Here is a 19,805-nt window from a genome sequence, read left to right on the forward strand (position 1 = left end):
ACACGATCACGTTGATGTAGTTCAAAAACAGAACATTAGATAGAGCAATGCAGTAATTATAATGTGATATACCTATATTTAGAAATTGATATGGATGTGGAATATTGTGGATACAATATTGATAAACTAAAATGATCGCGACATAGTGTATTCAAATTGTATGTAAAATATTGGTCTATATTTTTATATAATCTTAGGAAGATAAAACCTTGGTTCACGTCGTCTCCATATTTAGAATTAAATCTCTAATTATTCTTGTTGTTTAGAGAATCAAAGTGTTAATGAACTTATTAATTTTAAGAAAATAAAATTGATTATATACGTAAGAATCAACACACAATGATGACATACGTTCTTGAATATCAAACAATCAATTATATCTTTTACCTGAACATTTAACGAGAGGAATAATATCTCCGAAAACGAGATTATTGTTATCTTAAAAGTATCCGATTCTCATATAAAAAAAGCGAGAAAAGTATTGATAGTAATGTGGAGCTACTAGCTAGAGGTCGTAGATGAAAGACAATGAAAATGACAATAGGGCCAAGTTGACACGGGTTAATGATACCCCATGAAATTATGTGGCACCAAAAAGAGTGGTAGTCTAGTCTTGTGGATTATATAAACAATCTGAATGAAGTCTCCGAGCAATTCGTTCTAATTTACGGGGAAAATTCTTTTTTAGACTACAAATTTCCCACCAAATTTCGGATCACCTCACCCTCACCCTCACCTCAAAAAAGCAGCCCAAAAAAACAAAAATGGCATTTGTTTCTCATTTTCTCTTCAATTAATGCTAATGCTATAATTTTGCTACTATCTTTGTTTTTCACCTCTTTTTCTTTGATGTTTCATAAAATAGAATAAAACCTAACCCCATTATTTTCCCTTTCTGACTACTCGTTTTACCTTTTTCGAATTCTGGTAAAAAAACAAAACACACAAATTATTCTCTTTTTGTTTAAAAAAAAAATCAGTTTCCTCGTAGAAATTTCTCTCAACCCTTCATATAATATTGAAACACTTTCTCATTGGTTTCATGGGTCAAATTTACATGAAGTAGTCCGTATAAATAATGGAGAGAAGCTGAGTTTTTATTTATTTATTCTGGGTTAAAAGCTTTAAAATAACCAAGTATATAAGGTAAGATCATAGTTATAGTTAGAGAGAGAAAAGAGAGGAGAGCGAAAAAATGGAGAGTTATTTGAGTCAAAACTTCGAGGTGAAACCAAAAGGAACATCAGATGAAGTGTTGGAAAGATGGAGGAATTTGTGTGGCGTCGTCAAAAATCCAAAGCGTCGTTTTCGTTTCACTGCCAACCTTTCCAAACGTTACGAGGCGGCTGCTATGCGTCGTACCAATCAGGTTTCTCTCTTCATCATTTTTGTTTTTTTGGTGGGTCAATATGTAAATTTGTCAAACTTGTACGAACTATTTGATTTTCTTTTTTCGAATTGAATCATTTGAACTTTCACGCTTATAATGCATTATTGTAAGCATGAACATATGTTACGAGACAAATCTAACAAAATTTATTTAACTATATTATAGTGCTTGATTTTATTTCCGTATAGGTAAATTGTAGAAGAGGTTAAAATTATGTACTGTTTGTATGAACTAGAACAGGGAGAACACATTTTGGATGCAATGTCATTTGTTATAGAAAGAAATTTAGCTAAACTAATACAATTATTTATCGTGTGTTCCACATTTTCAATTTTGGTTGATTTTGAGACTTTGTTGTTACATAATCAAGATGACAACAGTTTCACAGTTTTATATGCTTGGAAGCACCAAAGCATTTTAATTGTTACTCCGCATTATTTTTTTGTTGCGTTACCATAAAGGTATGCGTGACAAATATTAATGTACATAAATCCACTGTATTGTTTTGATGAATTTAAGAATTTTGATGGTAGAGCTGACAATTTGGAGAAACAAGTCATGTTTGTGTTTGATTTCACATTAATTTGAAATAGTTTTCAATTTTCAATAATTTAATGAAATGCAAGATGACAACAAATAAATTTGGGTTGATTTGTGTTCGAATTTATGTCAAGTACGAGTTTGAGTTTCTCTATGTAATTTCTTGTTGATTTTGGGTTGGTTTGCCTTAGTCAAGGTTGTCACCTCTAATTTGAATGTCAACTATCAATATGCTATTTATTGGTAGAATTCAACTGACTTTAGCTTTTCATTTTTGGTGTTACAGGAGAAGTTGAGGATTGCTGTTCTGGTTTCAAAGGCTGCATTCCAGTTTATACAGGGTAAGTGCTACTAAATAATTGTCTATATTCGTCTTCCAATCAAGGGGCTTGAATTGAGTGTTAAATTTGTTGACACATTTCGTGAGTGTAGGTGTGGCACCGAGTGATTATGCAGTCCCTGAGGAAGTGAAAGCAGCAGGTTATGGAATATGTGCTGATGAGTTGAGTTGCATTGCCGAAGGCCATGATCTAAAGAAGGTAAAAGCCCATGGAGGAGTAATGGGAATTGCAGAAAAGCTCTGCACATCAACTGAAAATGGGCTTACCACCGATCCAGCTACACTTGCTTGTAGGCAGGACTTATTTGGGATCAACAAGTTTGCTGAGCCTCAACTTCGGAGTTTCTGGGTGTTTGTTTGGGAAGCCCTTCAGGATATGACATTGATGATTCTTGGAGTTTGTGCTTTCGTCTCTCTGATAGTTGGTGTGGCTACAGAGGGGTGGCCTGTGGGGGCTCATGATGGGCTCGGCATTGTAGCTTCCATCTTATTAGTTGTGTTTGTAACTGCAACTAGTGATTATCGTCAGTCCTTACAGTTCAGGGATCTTGACAAAGAAAAGAAGAAGATTGCTATTCAAGTTACTAGGAACGGTGATAGGCAGAAAATGTCTATATATGACCTACTTCCTGGTGATATTGTGCATCTTTCTATAGGGGATCAAGTCCCTGCTGATGGGCTATTTGTCTCAGGATTCTCAGTGTTGATTGATGAATCAAGCTTAACCGGAGAGAGCGAACCTGTTATGGTCAGTGATGAAAACCCTTTTCTTCTCTCGGGGACCAAAGTCCAAGATGGATCATGCAAGATGATTATTACAACTGTTGGGATGAGGACTCAATGGGGCAAGTTGATGGCAACTCTTAGTGAAGGGGGAGATGATGAGACCCCATTACAGGTCAAACTCAATGGGGTTGCCACCATTATTGGTAAAATTGGACTTTTCTTTGCTGTGGTGACTTTTGCAGTACTTGTAAATGGTCTAGTAGCTCGCAAATGGAGAGAAGGGACTCATTGGTATTGGGCTGGGGATGAAGCACTGGAGTTGCTAGAGTACTTTGCAATTGCAGTTACCATTGTTGTGGTGGCTGTTCCTGAGGGGTTGCCTTTGGCTGTGACTTTGAGTCTTGCGTTTGCCATGAAGCAGATGATGAATGATAAGGCCTTAGTCCGCAACTTGGCTGCTTGTGAGACCATGGGATCATCTACTACTATCTGTAGTGATAAAACCGGGACCCTAACTACCAATCACATGACTGTGGTAAAATCTTGCATTGGCTTGAATGTTAAGGAAATTACCAATGAATCTAGCTTGCGCACTGAGTTGCCTGATTCTACCTTGAAGCTTTTGCTTCAATCCATATTCAATAACACGGGAGGAGAGGTAGTTGCCAATAAAAATGGGAAGCATGAAATATTGGGAACCCCCACAGAAACCGCTCTCTTGGAATTTGCCTTGTCACTTGGTGGTGATTTTCATGCTGAGAGGCAAGCATCTAAGCTTATCAAAGTTGAACCATTTAACTCTACAAAGAAGAGGATGGGTGTAGTACTAGATCTTCCTAATGGAGGAGGTTTAAGAGCCCACAGCAAAGGTGCTTCGGAGATAGTTTTAGCTACCTGTGATAAAGTGATTAATGCAAATGGAGAGATTGTTCCCCTAGATGCAGAAACTTTGGAGCATCTTACGGTTACAATTGATCAGTTTGCAAATGAATCTCTTCGAACCTTGTGTCTTGTCTACATGGATATGGAGAATGCAGGATTCACTCCAAATGACCCTATGCCCACTGAAGGGTACACTTGTATAGGGATTGTGGGTATTAAAGATCCTGTTCGACCTGGAGTCAAGGAGTCTGTTGCAATGTGTCGTGCAGCAGGGATAACTGTTAGGATGGTTACGGGAGACAACATAAATACAGCCAAAGCTATTGCAAGGGAATGTGGTATCCTTACTGATGATGGTATTGCCATAGAAGGTCCGGTTTTCCGAGAGAAGAGCCTAGAAGAATTAGAGAAAATCGTTCCTAAAATTCAGGTTGGTCCACTAACCAATTTTAATAGATTTAAACTGGTTTTTTATGACTAAAATTGATTTTTACTTTAAATTAATGTGATTTATACTAAGCACAAGGTTTATTTTTACGGCTGAAGAGAACAGGTTTTAATTTCATCAAAACCTTCTTTTTGCAGGTGATGGCAAGATCTTCTCCCCTAGATAAACACACACTTGTGAAGCACTTGAGAACAACATTTAATGAAGTCGTGGCAGTCACAGGAGATGGGACAAACGATGCCCCTGCTCTACATGAAGCTGATATTGGACTTGCAATGGGCATTGCTGGTACTGAGGTATATACTATATAGACATATTAGTATAATTTTGGTGTCATATAGATTCCAGATCATTTTGCTTACTTGCAGTGACATTAATCTGTCTCTAAATTTTCAGGTGGCTAAAGAAAGTGCTGATGTTATCATTCTAGATGACAATTTCTCTACAATTGTTACTGTTGCTAAGTGGGGACGTTCAGTTTACATAAACATTCAAAAGTTTGTGCAGTTCCAGCTGACTGTTAATATCGTTGCCTTGCTTGTTAACTTCTTTTCAGCCTGTTGGACTGGTAAGAATCCTTCTATATTTATTGAAAAAATAATATGAATAATTCAATCTTTTGGTCATATGTAATATCATTATGAGTTTTTTTAAATTATGAGTTTTTTAAAGGCAGGTTAATCCAAAAGGTTGATCAATAGTTTGGTTTATCTAAACCAATCTTTCCTATTCAAGGTAATTGTACTGTGTCAATTTCCTAGATGTTTGACACTCTGATCTGGCTATTTCAGGGAGTGCTCCGCTTACTGCTGTTCAGCTTTTATGGGTCAACATGATCATGGATACCCTGGGAGCTCTTGCATTGGCCACTGAGCCTCCTAACGACGACTTAATGAAGCGAACACCAGTTGGGAGGCAAGGGAATTTCATCAGCAATGTCATGTGGAGGAATATATTAGGCCAATCCTTCTACCAATTCATGGTGATTTGGTTTCTGCAAGCAAATGGAAAAGCTTTGTTTGGTCTTCAAGGTCCAGAGGGTGATTTGAGCTTGAATACTCTAATCTTCAATTCCTTTGTGTTCTGTCAGGTATTTACAGTTTCTATATGCTTCAAGAAGCTCTATTTAATGAATTAGTTGATAGAGAAATATCTTTATTATTTTGCACAATTATGCGAAATTTGACAGTAAAACTAATCTGAGAGGCTTATAATGCATTTTTCTTCATGCAGATATTCAATGAAATAAGCTCAAGAGACATGGAGGAGATAGATGTATTTAAGGGCATATTAGACAATTATGTTTTTGTTGCCGTCATCAGTATAACCCTCTTCTTCCAAATTATAATCATCGAATATCTTGGTACATTTGCCAACACCACTCCCCTCAGTTTCATGCAGTGGTTCCTTAGTATCTTCATTGGATTCTTGGGCATGCCAGTTGCAGCCGGCTTGAAGAAAATACCAGTTTAAGACTCCTGTATCAAACAAGCACACTATGTATGGATCAAGTCCAGAAGCATTATTTGCATTAAGCACTAACTGTCTAACATCTTTTGTTACCTACCCGCTGCTAACTTCATGACCTGCAGACGCGTTTGATTGGAAGAATTTAAAGTAAATGTTCTAATATCAGTATCATGAGCAGCAGAGCAGGAGATCACTTTGTTTTCTTAAATTTTCTAATGTTTTACGACCAAGGCGCATTTGTATGCCAGGGTTTAGGAAGTAGTTTGTTATTTAGATTCCTTTTAAGTTGACTACTTGTAAATCAACATGATTTCTCTGTAACTAGGATCTTGATTTCATTCAGTCAAACTGTAATGCTTATCACCATCTTTGTGAAATTCCAGAATTCTCAGGGTAATGTTTCTCTTTAGATACAAAATATCGCACGCTTAGAATTTTGATGTTATCGTTACACTCCATCACAAAAGTCACCCTCTCTGAAAACAGAAGTAAAAACACACAATAATTGAAACACTTGCTAGCATCTTATCATAATATCACCCATGTTTTTGCTGCGTTAAGAAACTTAGTAATTGGAAAGAGATAACAAAAAATTTGATAATGCAAGTTTATTTTTACATGTCGCGCCCACATGGGAAACTTCTAGTATTACATTGCATTTAGTCGAATTTAGGTTTTTTATTTACAGAACTGAACTATTCAGAGTGCATAAGAAAAATCCAATATTTTATCACGATATACATCAGGTTTCACATGAATAATCCCAGACAGGATCAAGCAATGCTTTGATACCAAGAAGTTCTTGTAACCCTTCACTGTTCTCTGCACCCTCAATACAGCCTTCAACTTGTGGGTATAGCTGTTTCAGATAACTAAGTATCATAATGAGCTTTGCCAACTGTATGTCTTCCGGCCTCAACAGTTTCGTGCAAACAAAGCGTACAAGTCCCAAGGCAGACGGAAATTCCTTCCTTAACAAATATGTTGTAGAGCCAATTAGAAAAATTAGTCCCACAACGTCTAAAACTTTGTGATTCATCCGAATTAGTCGAACCATCATTCCAATTAGCTTGCTAAAAGCTGGGAACTTTTCATTTACCACGTCTTTATCATCTTCCTCATCGCCTGATTCAGAGCACTTAGTTTCATAAAGCTCAATACTCGCTAAAATTGAGAGCCACGGATGAATATGCATTTCACCATCACTAGACAAGTGAAGAGAGACATTCTCTTCCATTGAATGTTTATGCATGTTCCTAGATCCCAAACTTAAAATCACATCGGGCAGCCATTGTTTTGCTAAACTTACCACGCGTGCTGCATAACCAGGTCCACAATATAACTCAATGGAGGCTATTAGATCAAGCAGATTATTTGCAACTTCAAAGACTTCTTGGGGAGCAGGAGAATCTTCAGTGGTGCTTGCAAGAACTACATTGAGCAACTTCGCGGCATAAGTGAAAGAACTCTTCAAGCACAAATGAAGTTCTTTCGATTGTTCCTCCCGAAACTTCAATTCGCCATGAAAGCATCGTTTTAAGATGGATATCATATTCTGCATATAGCCAGATGTAAAACCCAAAACCCTGTGTTTGTTATGAAAGATAAGGTCCATTGCTGCAACATCGACTATGAACTTCAGAACTGCGGTGCAAATTTTCACCGAATTCAACAATTTTCGACGATAAGAAAAGGCAGCTCCTACAAGAACAAGCAGTTCGATAGAAATGATTAAAATAAACTCTGAGCTAATCAATGACTGGGAATATCATGATCCTTCCAGTTGTAACAGGGTGATTACTAGAAATCTAATAAGAAATTTCAAAATGATTTACCAGATTTACGAAAGAAACATGGACAGTCATTGCAACCACTTCCCAAGATAGTGAAATATGTAGACTTAGCACCAAAAAAGTTTGTACTACACATCCAAGTTAAGCTCGGTCAACAGAAAATTAAACAAAATCCGGGATGGGACACAGTTTCCAGAACTCTGTTTCCTATCTGTTTACAGTCTAGCAAGTTTGGAAATATACTCATGAGAAGCACTATAAATGTAAACAAAATCAAGACACAAAAAACTCCTTGATTATGTCACTAAAACCAATCTCATACTGAATGCCAGATTAACAGGAGCTAGTCATTCTAAACCAAAAGGATATAGACAGCAATAATATAGAAAGTTGAATGGTTCATAAACCCTCGTACTTAAAATGTCATTCTAAGTTCAACAGATTACACAACTTTTATCCTTTTTTACCTTGTTGGTTATATTCACTATTCTCACTAATATGGGAAAAGAGAGCATGTTGCTTACCATCATCATCTACATCGGAGTCTTCTTGCTTTTGCCTGCGAAGCTGAACAGCCATGTTGTTACATAACTTACATCCTGACAACATTGATCCAATTTTTGCCAAACCCCCAGATCTAAGTACTTTCTCTGTACAGATGAGAAGATGATCCAATGTCTTGTCCACTAGTGTTTGCTGAGAAGGAATAAAAGGATATTGCCAAACAATCATCAATTACATTATATTATTGCAGCTACACTGATATCACTGTAAAGAGCTTCTAGCACAACCTCAGACTACTATAAACTTGTGACCTAATATCAAGGATCACAAGAATGTTCAAGAACAATGACCTCTTCCAAAAAAATAAAAAACTTTAAAAAATAAATTAATAAATAAAAAGGCAAGCTTGTAAACTTTTCCCTACTAGTATCTAAGGTATCAATCATATACCTTCACAAAGGTTAATATGCAGAAAAAAATACAAGTAAAACATATCCAATAAAAGTAAATCTATCAGCTTAATTATTTGAAAAACCTATAAGCATTAAGATTTATAATTACTTACCTCCTCTTCCAATCCAGAACCTTGCGTATTATTCTCCCTGTCATTATGATCATCAACGCCATTGACACTAATATGTTGAAGGGTCATGTGCAGAGAAAGAGCCATATATGCATCAATCAACAATGCATCCATAAATTCACAACACATACTGTGCCCAATGCTTATTTCTGATATGACCTTTAAGGAAACAATCACCAATTTTAAGTGCTTGGATTTGAATATAGCTTTTCGGCTGATCTCTGAAGCTAAGAGATCTTTTATTTGCCATGCTATTCCTACTGAAATTTGGTAGCTGTTCTTGAATGCTAATGGTCCTTTTCCATTAGCACATTTCCCTTTTCTCGATTCTCTCGTGAGTCTGCTTTTCTTCCTCTTTGCAGATTGCGTTATCTCCCTGGGTACTTCTATACTGAAGTATTCATTACACTGGATAACAGTGTCTTGCAGGAGCATTGATAGAACCTCAAACATCTGGTCAAACCATTTGCAAGAAATAGCCAGTTTATGTGCAGAGCGTATTTCAGCTTGCTTTTCTTCATTCCCAGACAAACCACAACAGTTTGAGACTGCAGCTAAGCATTGTTCAAGTAGTCCATTTGCACCAATAGGAGAGACAACAGAAATGATATCAAAAAACGAGGATTGAGCATTCCCAAGCATTGCAGCAGCCAACAAACCCTCCAGTATTTCACCTGAAAATAGTTTCTTAAGAGGGTCTCTGCGAGATGAATCATTTACTAGGTTTCTACAAAGGTGGCCTAAAGCAACAAATATTCCCTTAGTATGATATTCATCAAGTTCATCAGAAGAAAGGACTAGATCAGTGAGAAATCTGACTAGTTCTGTGAGAGACTTTGAAGATGCTCCTTCTGATGCAAGAAACTCACAGAATCTTGCACCAGCCAAAGGAGACCTTTTAATTAGTGTGATTACACGAGTGCATGCTTCTGCTACATTGACCTTTGATGGAAAATACGACGGTAAAAGCAACCGTACAATCCTTTGAGCAACAGGTGGTTGATCATTTGCAAGAGTAGTCAGTAAAACATCTAAATTGACCACCTAAAGATTAAAATACAACAGCATTAGTCAACCAGCAAGGAGAAAAGTAGGTGGCAATCACAAAAAAATACTGATGCTGTGTATAAGGCACTTTTCTCTTACCTTATTAAACTGGAACCCTCGAACATCCATAATAAGTAGAAGGAGATCAGCCATAGCAATTCGAATCGACAGAACTGAATCCAAAATCAAACTATGCAATCTTGGCAAAAGTACTTTAAGGAGTTCATGAGCTTGAGGATTGCCCATCAAATAAATTATGCCATTCAATGTGGAGAGTCTAACCTCATTGGATATATCATGCGACATATCATCAAAAATGATGGTTAACATTTTTGTAATAGTTGAGGAAGGAATGATTTCCCAAAACAAACGAAGAATACGACAACAACCTTCTACTGCAACTACCCTCACATCTGGACAATCATCTTTAAGTAATTTTTCTAACAAGAAAGATTGCTTTTCAAACAAAGTGTCCTTGGCCTCTTTTGTAGCATCTGGATTTTCAAGAGGAAACATGTCCAAGAGTAAATGAAGTGCATTCTGCCGAACATTTGAATTTGCAACCTGCAATGGTAGACATACATAATTCTTAATTGATTTGCAAAAGTTTTCAGTTATCAGTCTATAAAGCCAATAGCAATGCAGACATTCTTATGCCCTTGCACCACTATGCTTTAGCACACAATTCTTAGAAATAAATTTTACATGACACTGATGTTTTAAACCCTTTATTTGTTGGCTGAGTGTCAACCCCATGTGAATACTGAAATAAAGTTTTCTACAAGATGGGAAACTTCAAAAGAAGGGGATATCACGTAGAATTTCTCACCCTTAAATTAGGCAAGATTGATCAAATGCTCAAACAACTTTTTACATTTTTTCTCCAAAGAATAAGCCTAATGTCTTCGAGAGATTAACAACTTAAATCCCAATTTATACCCTACCTAATGAAATAAAGTGGAGCCAATACCATTTGGAGTGTCCAATTCACAACCCTTCCCCTACATGGTATGAAAGATCATTACCAGTTACCTGTACTACCAATACCATTTGGAATGTCCAAAAATGACAGAAATAAGAAGCATAGTACTGATGTTCAGACACCAAATGCATTAGTTATATAAAAGTATAACATATGTTAAATAGCAGTTAACCACATAAGCCTAATGATACGACTTATGTTGTTAACTGAAGGAAACCACAGAAGCAATAGCAGTAAAACATCCAATTCATAGCAATTAAATGTCTAACCACAATATTATATCCCCTTAACATTCAAGGATATGACAATTGGGAATAACTAATCATAAATTATTACTATTTCAGAATAAAGGAAAAATCTTAATGATCAACCATTACTAAATACTGGAATAGCATCCAAAGTACCTGCAATGACCGGAAAATCACAGGCTCAGCGAGGCGAAAAAGGATCTTCTCCACCCCATCAGTAGTCCTCTGATTGATGAACCCTCCTAAAACCCTGCGAACAGAAGCTGCAAGTGAAGCAGAACTAGCAAATGTTGCACTGTCAATCAAACCCTGTAAAAACCCATCTTCAATTTCTCTCCTAAGATCACCTTCCACACTTTTCCACCCTTTAAATAAAATCTCCCCATAAGCCTCCAACATTGACTTCCTTCCAAAAGGAATTTGGGATTTGATCATTGCCAACACCTCCTTCAGAACCTGAAGACTTAAACCAAACAAAAAGGCGATAAACCGCCTTCCATCTTCGGTTTTTAAGTAAAGAGGGGTAATCACACATCTAATTAGCAACAATTTCAAGTCCTCTATACTCTCATCCTCAAAGTCAAACAACACAAAAGCTTCCCTCAATACATAAACCCTATGAATATCAACCTTTTTCCTTAAAGTTAACGACCTTGAAACAAGAAATGGAACAAATTGAGAGATTAACAATTCTCTCCCAACAAGCTCCTCCTTCCACCATAACTCACACAAGCTAGAAATGTCGGATAATAGGCCGTTATCAGACTCGAAAAGGATCAAATTATCGTGCAATTCCCGAACAGCCGGGAACAAATCGTCAGCAGAGAAGGCATTTTGGGGATGTTTTGTACAAATTAGGGAAATGTAAGCGTAGATTTGAAGATTGTGAAGATGGGTTTTTTGTTGGGGGGGTTCTTCGACTTGGGTCGTTGAATTTCGAGAGGATCTTCGAGGTTTTTTCAATGGCGGCGAAGGCGGAGTTCTGGGGTTAGATGGGATTTTGAAGGAAGCAATTGAGTGAGAAATTGAGGAGTGGAGAGAAAGAGGGAGAGAAGAAGAGATGTCTGAAGAAGGTTTAATGGAGAAAATTAGGGTTTTGAGAGAAGGTCTAGCTGATGTTAGAGAGAATTTGATGGCTGATGCTAGAAATGTATCTGCAGAATTTTGCAGAGAAGAACGAAGCCGTTTCTCCATTTTAGGAGAGAGGGGAAGAAGAAAGACGAAGAAAAGTGCAAATTTGAACGGTTGAACAATGGCGCTCAACTCTGAGACTCTATATTTTGGGGCATTTGGTAATCTTATTTCCTATAAAAACAAATCTGAAAAAAAAATAAATACTTCCTCCGATTTTTTTTAAATGCAACTTTGGTGTGATTTGCGGTTCACGAGGCAAAAGTTAAGGGGCATGTAGTAGTGAGATTAATTAAAGGTGAGTAAAGTGTGTAGAGAGAGAAAGTTTGGCCCACCACTTGGAAAAGTAAGGGTAAAATAGTAATTTTCAGGGATTTTGTTCACCCAAAATATAAATAAAATAGAAAGTTGCATTTAATTTTGAGCGGACTAAAATGACAAAAATTGTAATTAAAAAAAACCGGAGGGAGTAAATAAAATTGGAGAAGTGAAAATACTCCGTACTCGTATGAGAAAATACAATTTGAGTAACAACTGAACTTACTCAAATGACACGCTGGTCATTTTGCTATGTAAGGTTGGGGTAAATTTGTCAAGCCACGTAAAAGTGAAGAAAACGGTGTTAACAAAGAGGCTTTAATGGAGAAAAATCAGAAGATCTTCAAAGTCTTCAATGGAGAAATCAAACTCTGCAATTGGCTTCAATGTAAGACCAACACTCATACCCTTTGGGGCTAACCATGCCATTCTTTCCTCCATTTTTCTTAAGGTTTTCGTTTAATTCGGCGGCAAAGACGTCGAAAAGACAATGGTGAAAATGGTAGTGAACGAGAGAAGAAAGCTCGAGCTACTCCAATGGTGTACCGAGAGTTAAATTGAAAATGATGTTAAGAGGAGGAAGAAAGAGGACAAAAATGGAGGTGGATGTATTAGGGAAATCTTGAAGTAATTTAAAATATGTTGCAAATTATGTTAATATTTTTTATTATAGTCATAAATGTTTGTGTGGAAACTGAAAAGGTATATCAATCTTGTTTTATTTACAGTAATTATCTTTGTTATGAACATATATATATATAAAAAAATAATAAAAAATAATAAATAAATAAAATTGTATAAGATTTTATACTATAATTGAATTTTTCAAAAAAAAAAAAAAAAAAAAAAAAAACTAATGACACACTAGGAGATAAATAAAGACAGGAATTTTCAAAGCAGTATAAATCCTAACTACAACATAGAAGAATTTAATGACAAATTGAGTAAGTATGTACCTCTAACAAAGGAAGATTGAAGCAATAAAGATGGTGGTTGAAAGCTGATGGATATAGAGGTAAAAGGGGAGTGCAAAAGAGGAGTGTAATGTATTAAGTGGACACCGTAGATCACTGTTGCAGCCAAATACTTCTGCAGAGTAACTTTGTACTGATGAATTTACATACAAGATTGTGAGCTGTGTACAGGGTAGTCTTAACCAATTTGGGGGGCCTGTGTTATCATAAAATTTGGGCCCATAAAATTTTACTAAGTTCTTTGTAGTTCGTATGGCGTATATGTTATGCACAACTTATCACATTAAAAACGTATAATAAAAACACTTTATCTTTTTAACAATATTTGAGAGCAACAATAATTTTAACTCTAAAAAGACATTCACACTCAAGCTTAATTTATTACTTGTATTTTTTAAAACAAGCAAGCGATACATTATAAATTAAAGCATCCACCTAGCAATGCAATTAAACGAACGTAAACAATTACGAACGACCTCATCATAGAACAAATAGACAGGAGCAACCCCTTTTGAATGCGATGCTTATTATAAATTGACAAAAGATATATTGTATTATACTCCGTATGTTTTTCACAATTCAACAATTACGGCATGCTTGGATTGGGGCAGATGTATTACTAGAGTAATAAAAGTCAAACTAAGCAAAATAAATGTGAAAATAGGGAAGAAGGAGATAGTGATTGTATGATTGTAAGTAGGGGTGAGCAAAGACCCAGGGTACCCAGTACCGGACCTGGAACCGGTTAGGACCCAGCGGGTCCAGACCCGAAATCGGTCTCACCGGTTCCGAGACCAGTTCCAAAATTCCGGACCCGGTTGAAACCGGTTCCAATTCCGGTCCTGGAAATTCGGACCCGGTACCCACTGGGTACCCGGTTGTTTAATATGTGCAATTTTTTTGTTAAAAATCCTCTCTCTTTCTCTCTCCCCCATTTCCTCTTTTTGCCTTCATTAGTATTCACTAATCACTATCACCGATTCACCGCCTCTCTCTTTCTCTCTCCTCTCTTTCCTCTTCCTCCACTTTGATCTTCATCAAAATCGGTGCCTCTCATTGCTCTTGATACTGGCAACCGCCGTTTTCACCCATCCAGTCATCCACCGTCCTCCACCTTCGCCCTATCCTCGACACCGGTAAGTCCTACTTCTCTCAATTCTTATTTTTTTTAAGTACAAATTGTTTCAGATCTATCGTTGTTTCAGATTTACTTGATGAATGGTTGTCGGTTGGACCACAAGTCGTTCGCCCATCTTTTATCGCTGCCTCACCGCTAAGTATTCCACCCATCTTCTTTTTTAATGTATTCCGTGGAAGGTGCAGAAGGCCGTGGTTGACTGGTTGGGGTATCGTGGTGGGGGTTGGAGTGTAGGGTTAGGGTCACCGACAGGGGGGAAGCGAAGGAGGAGGGGTGAGGGTTGCTTGGAAGGTTGAAGGTAGTGGTGTGGGTTGGGGTGAGCGGGGGTAGATTCAGGGTGCTCGGTTAGGTTTCGGGTGGTTTGGGGTGAGCGGGGGTAGATTCAGGGTGCTCGGTTAGGTTTCGGGTGGTTTGGGGTGAGCGGGGGTAGATTCAGGGTGCTCGGTTAGGTTTCGGGTGGTTTGGGGGTGGGTGGGATGAAGATTGAAGATCCGGGTACCCGGTCTTGGAACCGGTTCCGAAATTCTTGGACCCGCTTCAACGGGGTCCTGTGAACTCAATCGAGTACCCCGTTCTGCTCACCCCTAATTGTAAGGAAAATTATGTAGTGTTGGTATGGTATGAGGTGAAGAAAGAGGAATCAATACCCTCATTTTGGGAGTATAGTTACACTAGGGGGAGGGTGGATAGCTATTACCCTCATTATGAGAGTAATAATTCCTCCATCTCTCTCTTTTCCTCATGGCACAACTATCTTATTTCATTTGTAAACACCATGTCTCCTACAACACCACCTCTAATTACTTTTGATTTTTCAAGTTTGACTTTTATTACCCCCTTAATATATTACCCCCAATCCAAACATGCCCTTAATAGAATTAGAAATAATTTAATTTGGAAACAATGTATTGGAAAAAAGATTAACCTAACTGAAATAATTTAATTTAACTTGATCCCTTGATGATTTTGCAATAACCCAATTCCCCTATCAATTCATCCTTAATGCTCACTTGTTAAGAAGTATTTTGCTATAATTATAATACTTTAGTCTCTACATACTTTACTCTGATTATATGAATGAAATTTATTGAGTAATTGAGAGATAGATAGGTAAAAATGTTAATTAAAACAATAAAAGCACTAATGGAGTTTATTGATGCAGATTAGATTTGGGAATTAGAAAAAGTATAATGAGAAATGAAAGAAATTTTTGGAAAAGCAGCCAAATTATTGAAGGCAAAATGCTGAAAATCGCAAGCATACAGCAAGAAAGATGGAGTTGAAAACTTGGGAAGTGGGATTTTTATTGAGAAGATAACTAAATTAATGTGATTTCAAATTTTCAATATTAAATAAATGCAGTAGTATGGATTCTAGGGAGAAGAAAATTGAACAGAATATGAGAATATACTACTAGTAATAAAAAGTAAAAACTTGATTTGGCTCCTCATATTTTAGGGGCCCTGTGCAAGCGAGTTGCACACCCTCTTCTACGGGCATGGACAATGTATTATTACTTATGATGATAAATATTATACCAAATAAATTGTTCAACGTTGCCATTACTCAGATTACACTTACACGCGATTACATATGACATTTCCAATTCTTTACCAATTACTTGTATTTGTCAATGGCATGAATATGAACTATTATCCTCCAATATATTTTTGTGGAACGAGAAAGTATCTCAATCAAGTTAGTAAATATATATTAGACCAACCAAACATTGAGGCAAATTGGTAAATTACATAACCCAGAGTGCTACGCGCCAACACCTGTTGTTATCACGGCAATAAGACATAGGAGTAGTCCAATTCAATTAATGGGCCTGATTTCCAGAAAAGCCCATTTATACATGTACGGAAAACATGGTTAAAAAAAAAAAAAAAAAAAAAAAAAAAAAAAAAAAAACCCTAAGCCAAATTTGACACTGTAACAAATATGAATGATCCTTCAAAGCCTCTGACGATAGTTACCATTCCGAACTCGATCACGCTTACATCCACCAATTATCTACCATGGAAGGCTCAAATTGAGGCAATACTTATCGGCTACGACTTACACAAACATCTCGATGGTTCACCACCCACAACCATGACCGTAGCCAATGCTTATCAAACATGGTTTCGCCAGGATAAGCTGATTTTTGGTGCTCTTATCGGCACCCTATCCTCAAATCTTGTCCCTCTTGTTTCTCAAGCCAAAACAACCCGTCAAATGTGGGATATTCTGGCTAAAACCTATGCTCAACCCCGAGTCATTCCCGAAATTATAGATTTAACCTCACCCCCTTCTTCACCAGAGGTCCCCAAGCAGAAGAGAAGAGTGAGTCTTCGACCGTCACATTTCTTTTTATTTTTAATAATATTATTCATCTTTGTTGTTTGACCATGCAATATGATTTACACGTATGTACATTTTTTTTTTGGTAAAAATAAGGTTTTAACATTATTAATCATGACTTTATTTGTCGGCAGAGGAAAAACAATGCTAATGAAGACAAAGGGGATCGAATTAGCAGCTTGCCTAATGATTTCCTGGTTCACTTGTTATCTCTTATGGACTTGAAAAGTGCATGAAAAACTAGCCTTCTTTCCACAAGGTGGAGATATGTATGGACTCACCTAGTTGATTTGGATTTGCAAGACTCGGAATTTTACTCGCAAAGGAAAATAGTTGATGATAGTTTAGCTAAGATATATTGTAACTGGGTTAACAGGGTTATGACTGCGAATTGTGCCAGAAATCTGAATACATTCAGAATACATTATCCACTCAATGGCTTACATGATGCCCATATTGATAGATGGGTGAAATTGGCCCTAAGCAAAAATGTTGCCAACTTGGAGATCAACTTGTCAACTTTTTATGGCCTCCCTAAGGGGTTTGATATTTACCCAATTCTACGGAATTTTCTCTTCATTTACCCTGGTCATAACAACCATCAACTTTTCTTGAAGTCTCTTCACTTAGAAGCCATATGTATCGATGGACGCGTGCTCGAGAACGTTTTAGCTAATTGTCTCAATCTTGAGAGCCTGACAGTGAGGACGTGCCGGTTTTACACTGTTATAGTAAGGCCTGTAAAAAATAATTTTCTTAAACACTTTGAGCTTTTTTGGTGCCACCAGATTGAGTCATTGGAGATTTCTGCTCCCAAACTTACTTCTTTTATATTGTTCTCCGCTTCAAAGAAGCTTGAGGTGGAGTATACTAGTGTTCCATCGGTTGTGAATGTCACCTTTGGCGGTCATTATTGCTATCGTGTTTTGTATGGTTTGCACCTCATTTCAGCTTTCTCACATCGACTCCAGAAACTCTCTCTCAATTGGAATCGGGTTAGTCACTTACATTTATTTGTGCATTGCATCTAAATTACTACTACTTATGTTTTAAATTACTAGTTTAACCAAACTAGGTTTCGAATTTTGTATGTAGAAAAGTCGTGCTTCTGCTGGATTACCGGTGCTCCCTAGAGACAGCCTTTTATCTTTCATTGTGGCATGCCCTTTGTTGCACACCTTTAAGTTAGAGGTACGATACAGGACTCAATTTTACTTGAGTTTTTATTTAAATTATACTTCGTTTTGCTCTTCAACTTAATGGATGGTACAATGCAAATTGATGATTAAATTTGATTTGTTCTCACAAATTCACATATATAACATGCAAGATTCATCCATTTTAAGTACCCTATCTTTCCTATTTAGATTTGGCGTGATAGCATTGGGCTGTTGGTCACATGATTGTTTAATTTTTTCCTAGCTAGGATTATCTAAAAGTCTAAGACCTAAGATCGAATTTTACAATAAGGTGAAAAGAACAAAGTCTTGCACCCTTCATTTCCTAAAAGTTTCCAAAAATTATCAGTTTAATTTTTAACATAATCAAATTCTTATACAATTAAGTTTTATAATTGAATTTTTGTAAAAAGTTTGAACGATGTAGTTTCCTTTAGACACATTTAAATTGGTTTGCAGTTGGTTCCGTTGATAGGAGAAGCAGCGGTAATGCCAATAGCTCTAAAGGATGCTAAGATTAATTACACAATGCGTGCACATCGTCAACTTAAGGTTTTAGAGTTGATTGGATTCGATGGAAGTGCGTCTGTTGCCGAGTTTGCATTCTGTCTAACTCAAAATGCTCCCATGCTTAAGAAGATTATTTGTGATACTCGATGTCCACAATTAAAGGGATTTGTAAACAAATGGTATGACCAAGAAAATATTGATAACATTGCTTCCGCGAGAAGACAAGCCAAGTTGCTTGCGAAGCAAATTCAACGAGGCATTGATGTGGTGATACTATAAAGCTAGATTGACCTCCTTTAATGTTTGTTTGTTTTTGAAATGTCCTAAATACCGATGCAGGATAGTAAAGGATGATCCTAAATGGATTTAAAAGGCTTCACATCCTTGGTTGCCTAATCTCTTGTCTTCTTTGGTACATAATAAAACTTGGTTAATGTTTGGTAGAACTCCTCCATGTGCAATTGTTAATCCTGAACATTTTTTCGTGCTCGTCATCGTTCCTTATTGCAAGAACAACATGACTTGGAATGATTCTGTTGTACTTGTTGTCTCTTAATCTGGGTCAATCAAAATTCCACTTGTTCCAGCAGCATCTCCCTTGTCCATATATAAAGCTTGCATGTGGAGGCATACACAGTTAGATAATAATAAAAAAAAAGACCAAAATAAGATTTATCAAGCCAAGGGCAAAGCATATGATAGCTGATATGGAGATGCCAGTTGGTCCTGTACATCCTCAAAGTTCTAGCCTTACATAAAAAGATCCAATATTTGCTTTGAAACTAATTTCATCACTCAAGGAATAACCACCAGTACCACCACCCCGCTCTATACAAGCCAGAATTCGTGAGCGTGAATCCTGCATATTCCTATTTGTCAATCCCATGAAATCACATGAACAGATACCTTAAGTGCATCCCTCTCCTTCCACCCTAAAATCATTTGCATTTCAAGTGCTTGTAAATTAAAGGTACGACAAGTATCCCAAGAACTTAACTATTTAATCAGATCAGCATTTACCATGTGAATGTAACTCCCTTCCGAAGATTCAATAGGTTTGTCGGTCTCAACCTGATGGGTACATCAATTACCTTCCAAAATGCTCTTCCTTGTAATAAAATTGATCCTTATTTACAATATACTCTAGTCCCTTCCTCTATTCCCAGGCCTCATAGATACACACAAATAATATAGTTGTCCCATATATGACTCGTAATATAGTTCCAGCATGTGCAGCTCCTCCCCACCCCTCTCCCA

At 36.9% G+C, this 19,805-nt stretch overlaps 3 protein-coding genes across 4 annotated transcripts; 2 read left to right on the forward strand and 1 right to left on the reverse strand.

The window, feature by feature from the left end:
- Positions 1–568: 568 nt before the first annotated feature.
- LOC110717067 (calcium-transporting ATPase 2, plasma membrane-type-like) lies at positions 569–6,205 on the forward strand. Its single transcript, XM_021895706.1, has 7 exons — positions 569–1,369; positions 2,217–2,271; positions 2,363–4,308; positions 4,464–4,622; positions 4,723–4,894; positions 5,118–5,416; positions 5,560–6,205. Exons 1-7 carry the CDS (start codon positions 1,196–1,198, stop codon positions 5,797–5,799), a joined length of 3,045 nt encoding a protein of 1,014 aa, XP_021751398.1. The 5' UTR covers positions 569–1,195; the 3' UTR covers positions 5,800–6,205.
- Positions 6,206–6,299: 94 nt separating this feature from the next.
- Positions 6,300–12,472, reverse strand: LOC110717066. Its single transcript, XM_021895705.1, has 5 exons — positions 11,110–12,472; positions 9,823–10,287; positions 8,659–9,720; positions 8,114–8,285; positions 6,300–7,497 (listed from the first exon to the last, which is right to left on the reverse strand). The coding sequence occupies exons 1-5, from the start codon at positions 12,145–12,147 to the stop codon at positions 6,539–6,541; spliced, it is 3,696 nt and encodes a 1,231-aa protein (XP_021751397.1). The 5' UTR covers positions 12,148–12,472; the 3' UTR covers positions 6,300–6,538.
- Positions 12,473–14,148: 1,676 nt separating this feature from the next.
- On the forward strand, positions 14,149–18,991 carry LOC110717085. 2 transcript variants are annotated; one of them, XM_021895731.1, is made up of 4 exons: positions 14,149–14,512; positions 16,995–17,855; positions 17,956–18,051; positions 18,498–18,991. In XM_021895731.1, the coding sequence occupies exons 2-4, from the start codon at positions 17,241–17,243 to the stop codon at positions 18,825–18,827; spliced, it is 1,041 nt and encodes a 346-aa protein (XP_021751423.1). In that variant the 5' UTR covers positions 14,149–14,512; positions 16,995–17,240; the 3' UTR covers positions 18,828–18,991. The 2 variants fall into 2 exon arrangements, 1 of the variants encoding a protein (XP_021751423.1); XR_002510665.1 differs by lacking the exons at positions 16,995–17,855; positions 17,956–18,051; positions 18,498–18,991 and adding an exon at positions 14,582–15,332 and having other exon boundaries at positions 14,198–14,512.
- The last annotated feature ends 814 nt before the right edge of the window (positions 18,992–19,805 follow it).

This window comes from Chenopodium quinoa, unplaced genomic scaffold (assembly GCF_001683475.1).
Source record: "Chenopodium quinoa cultivar QQ74 unplaced genomic scaffold, ASM168347v1, whole genome shotgun sequence".
Lineage (NCBI taxonomy): Eukaryota > Viridiplantae > Streptophyta > Magnoliopsida > Caryophyllales > Amaranthaceae > Chenopodium > Chenopodium quinoa.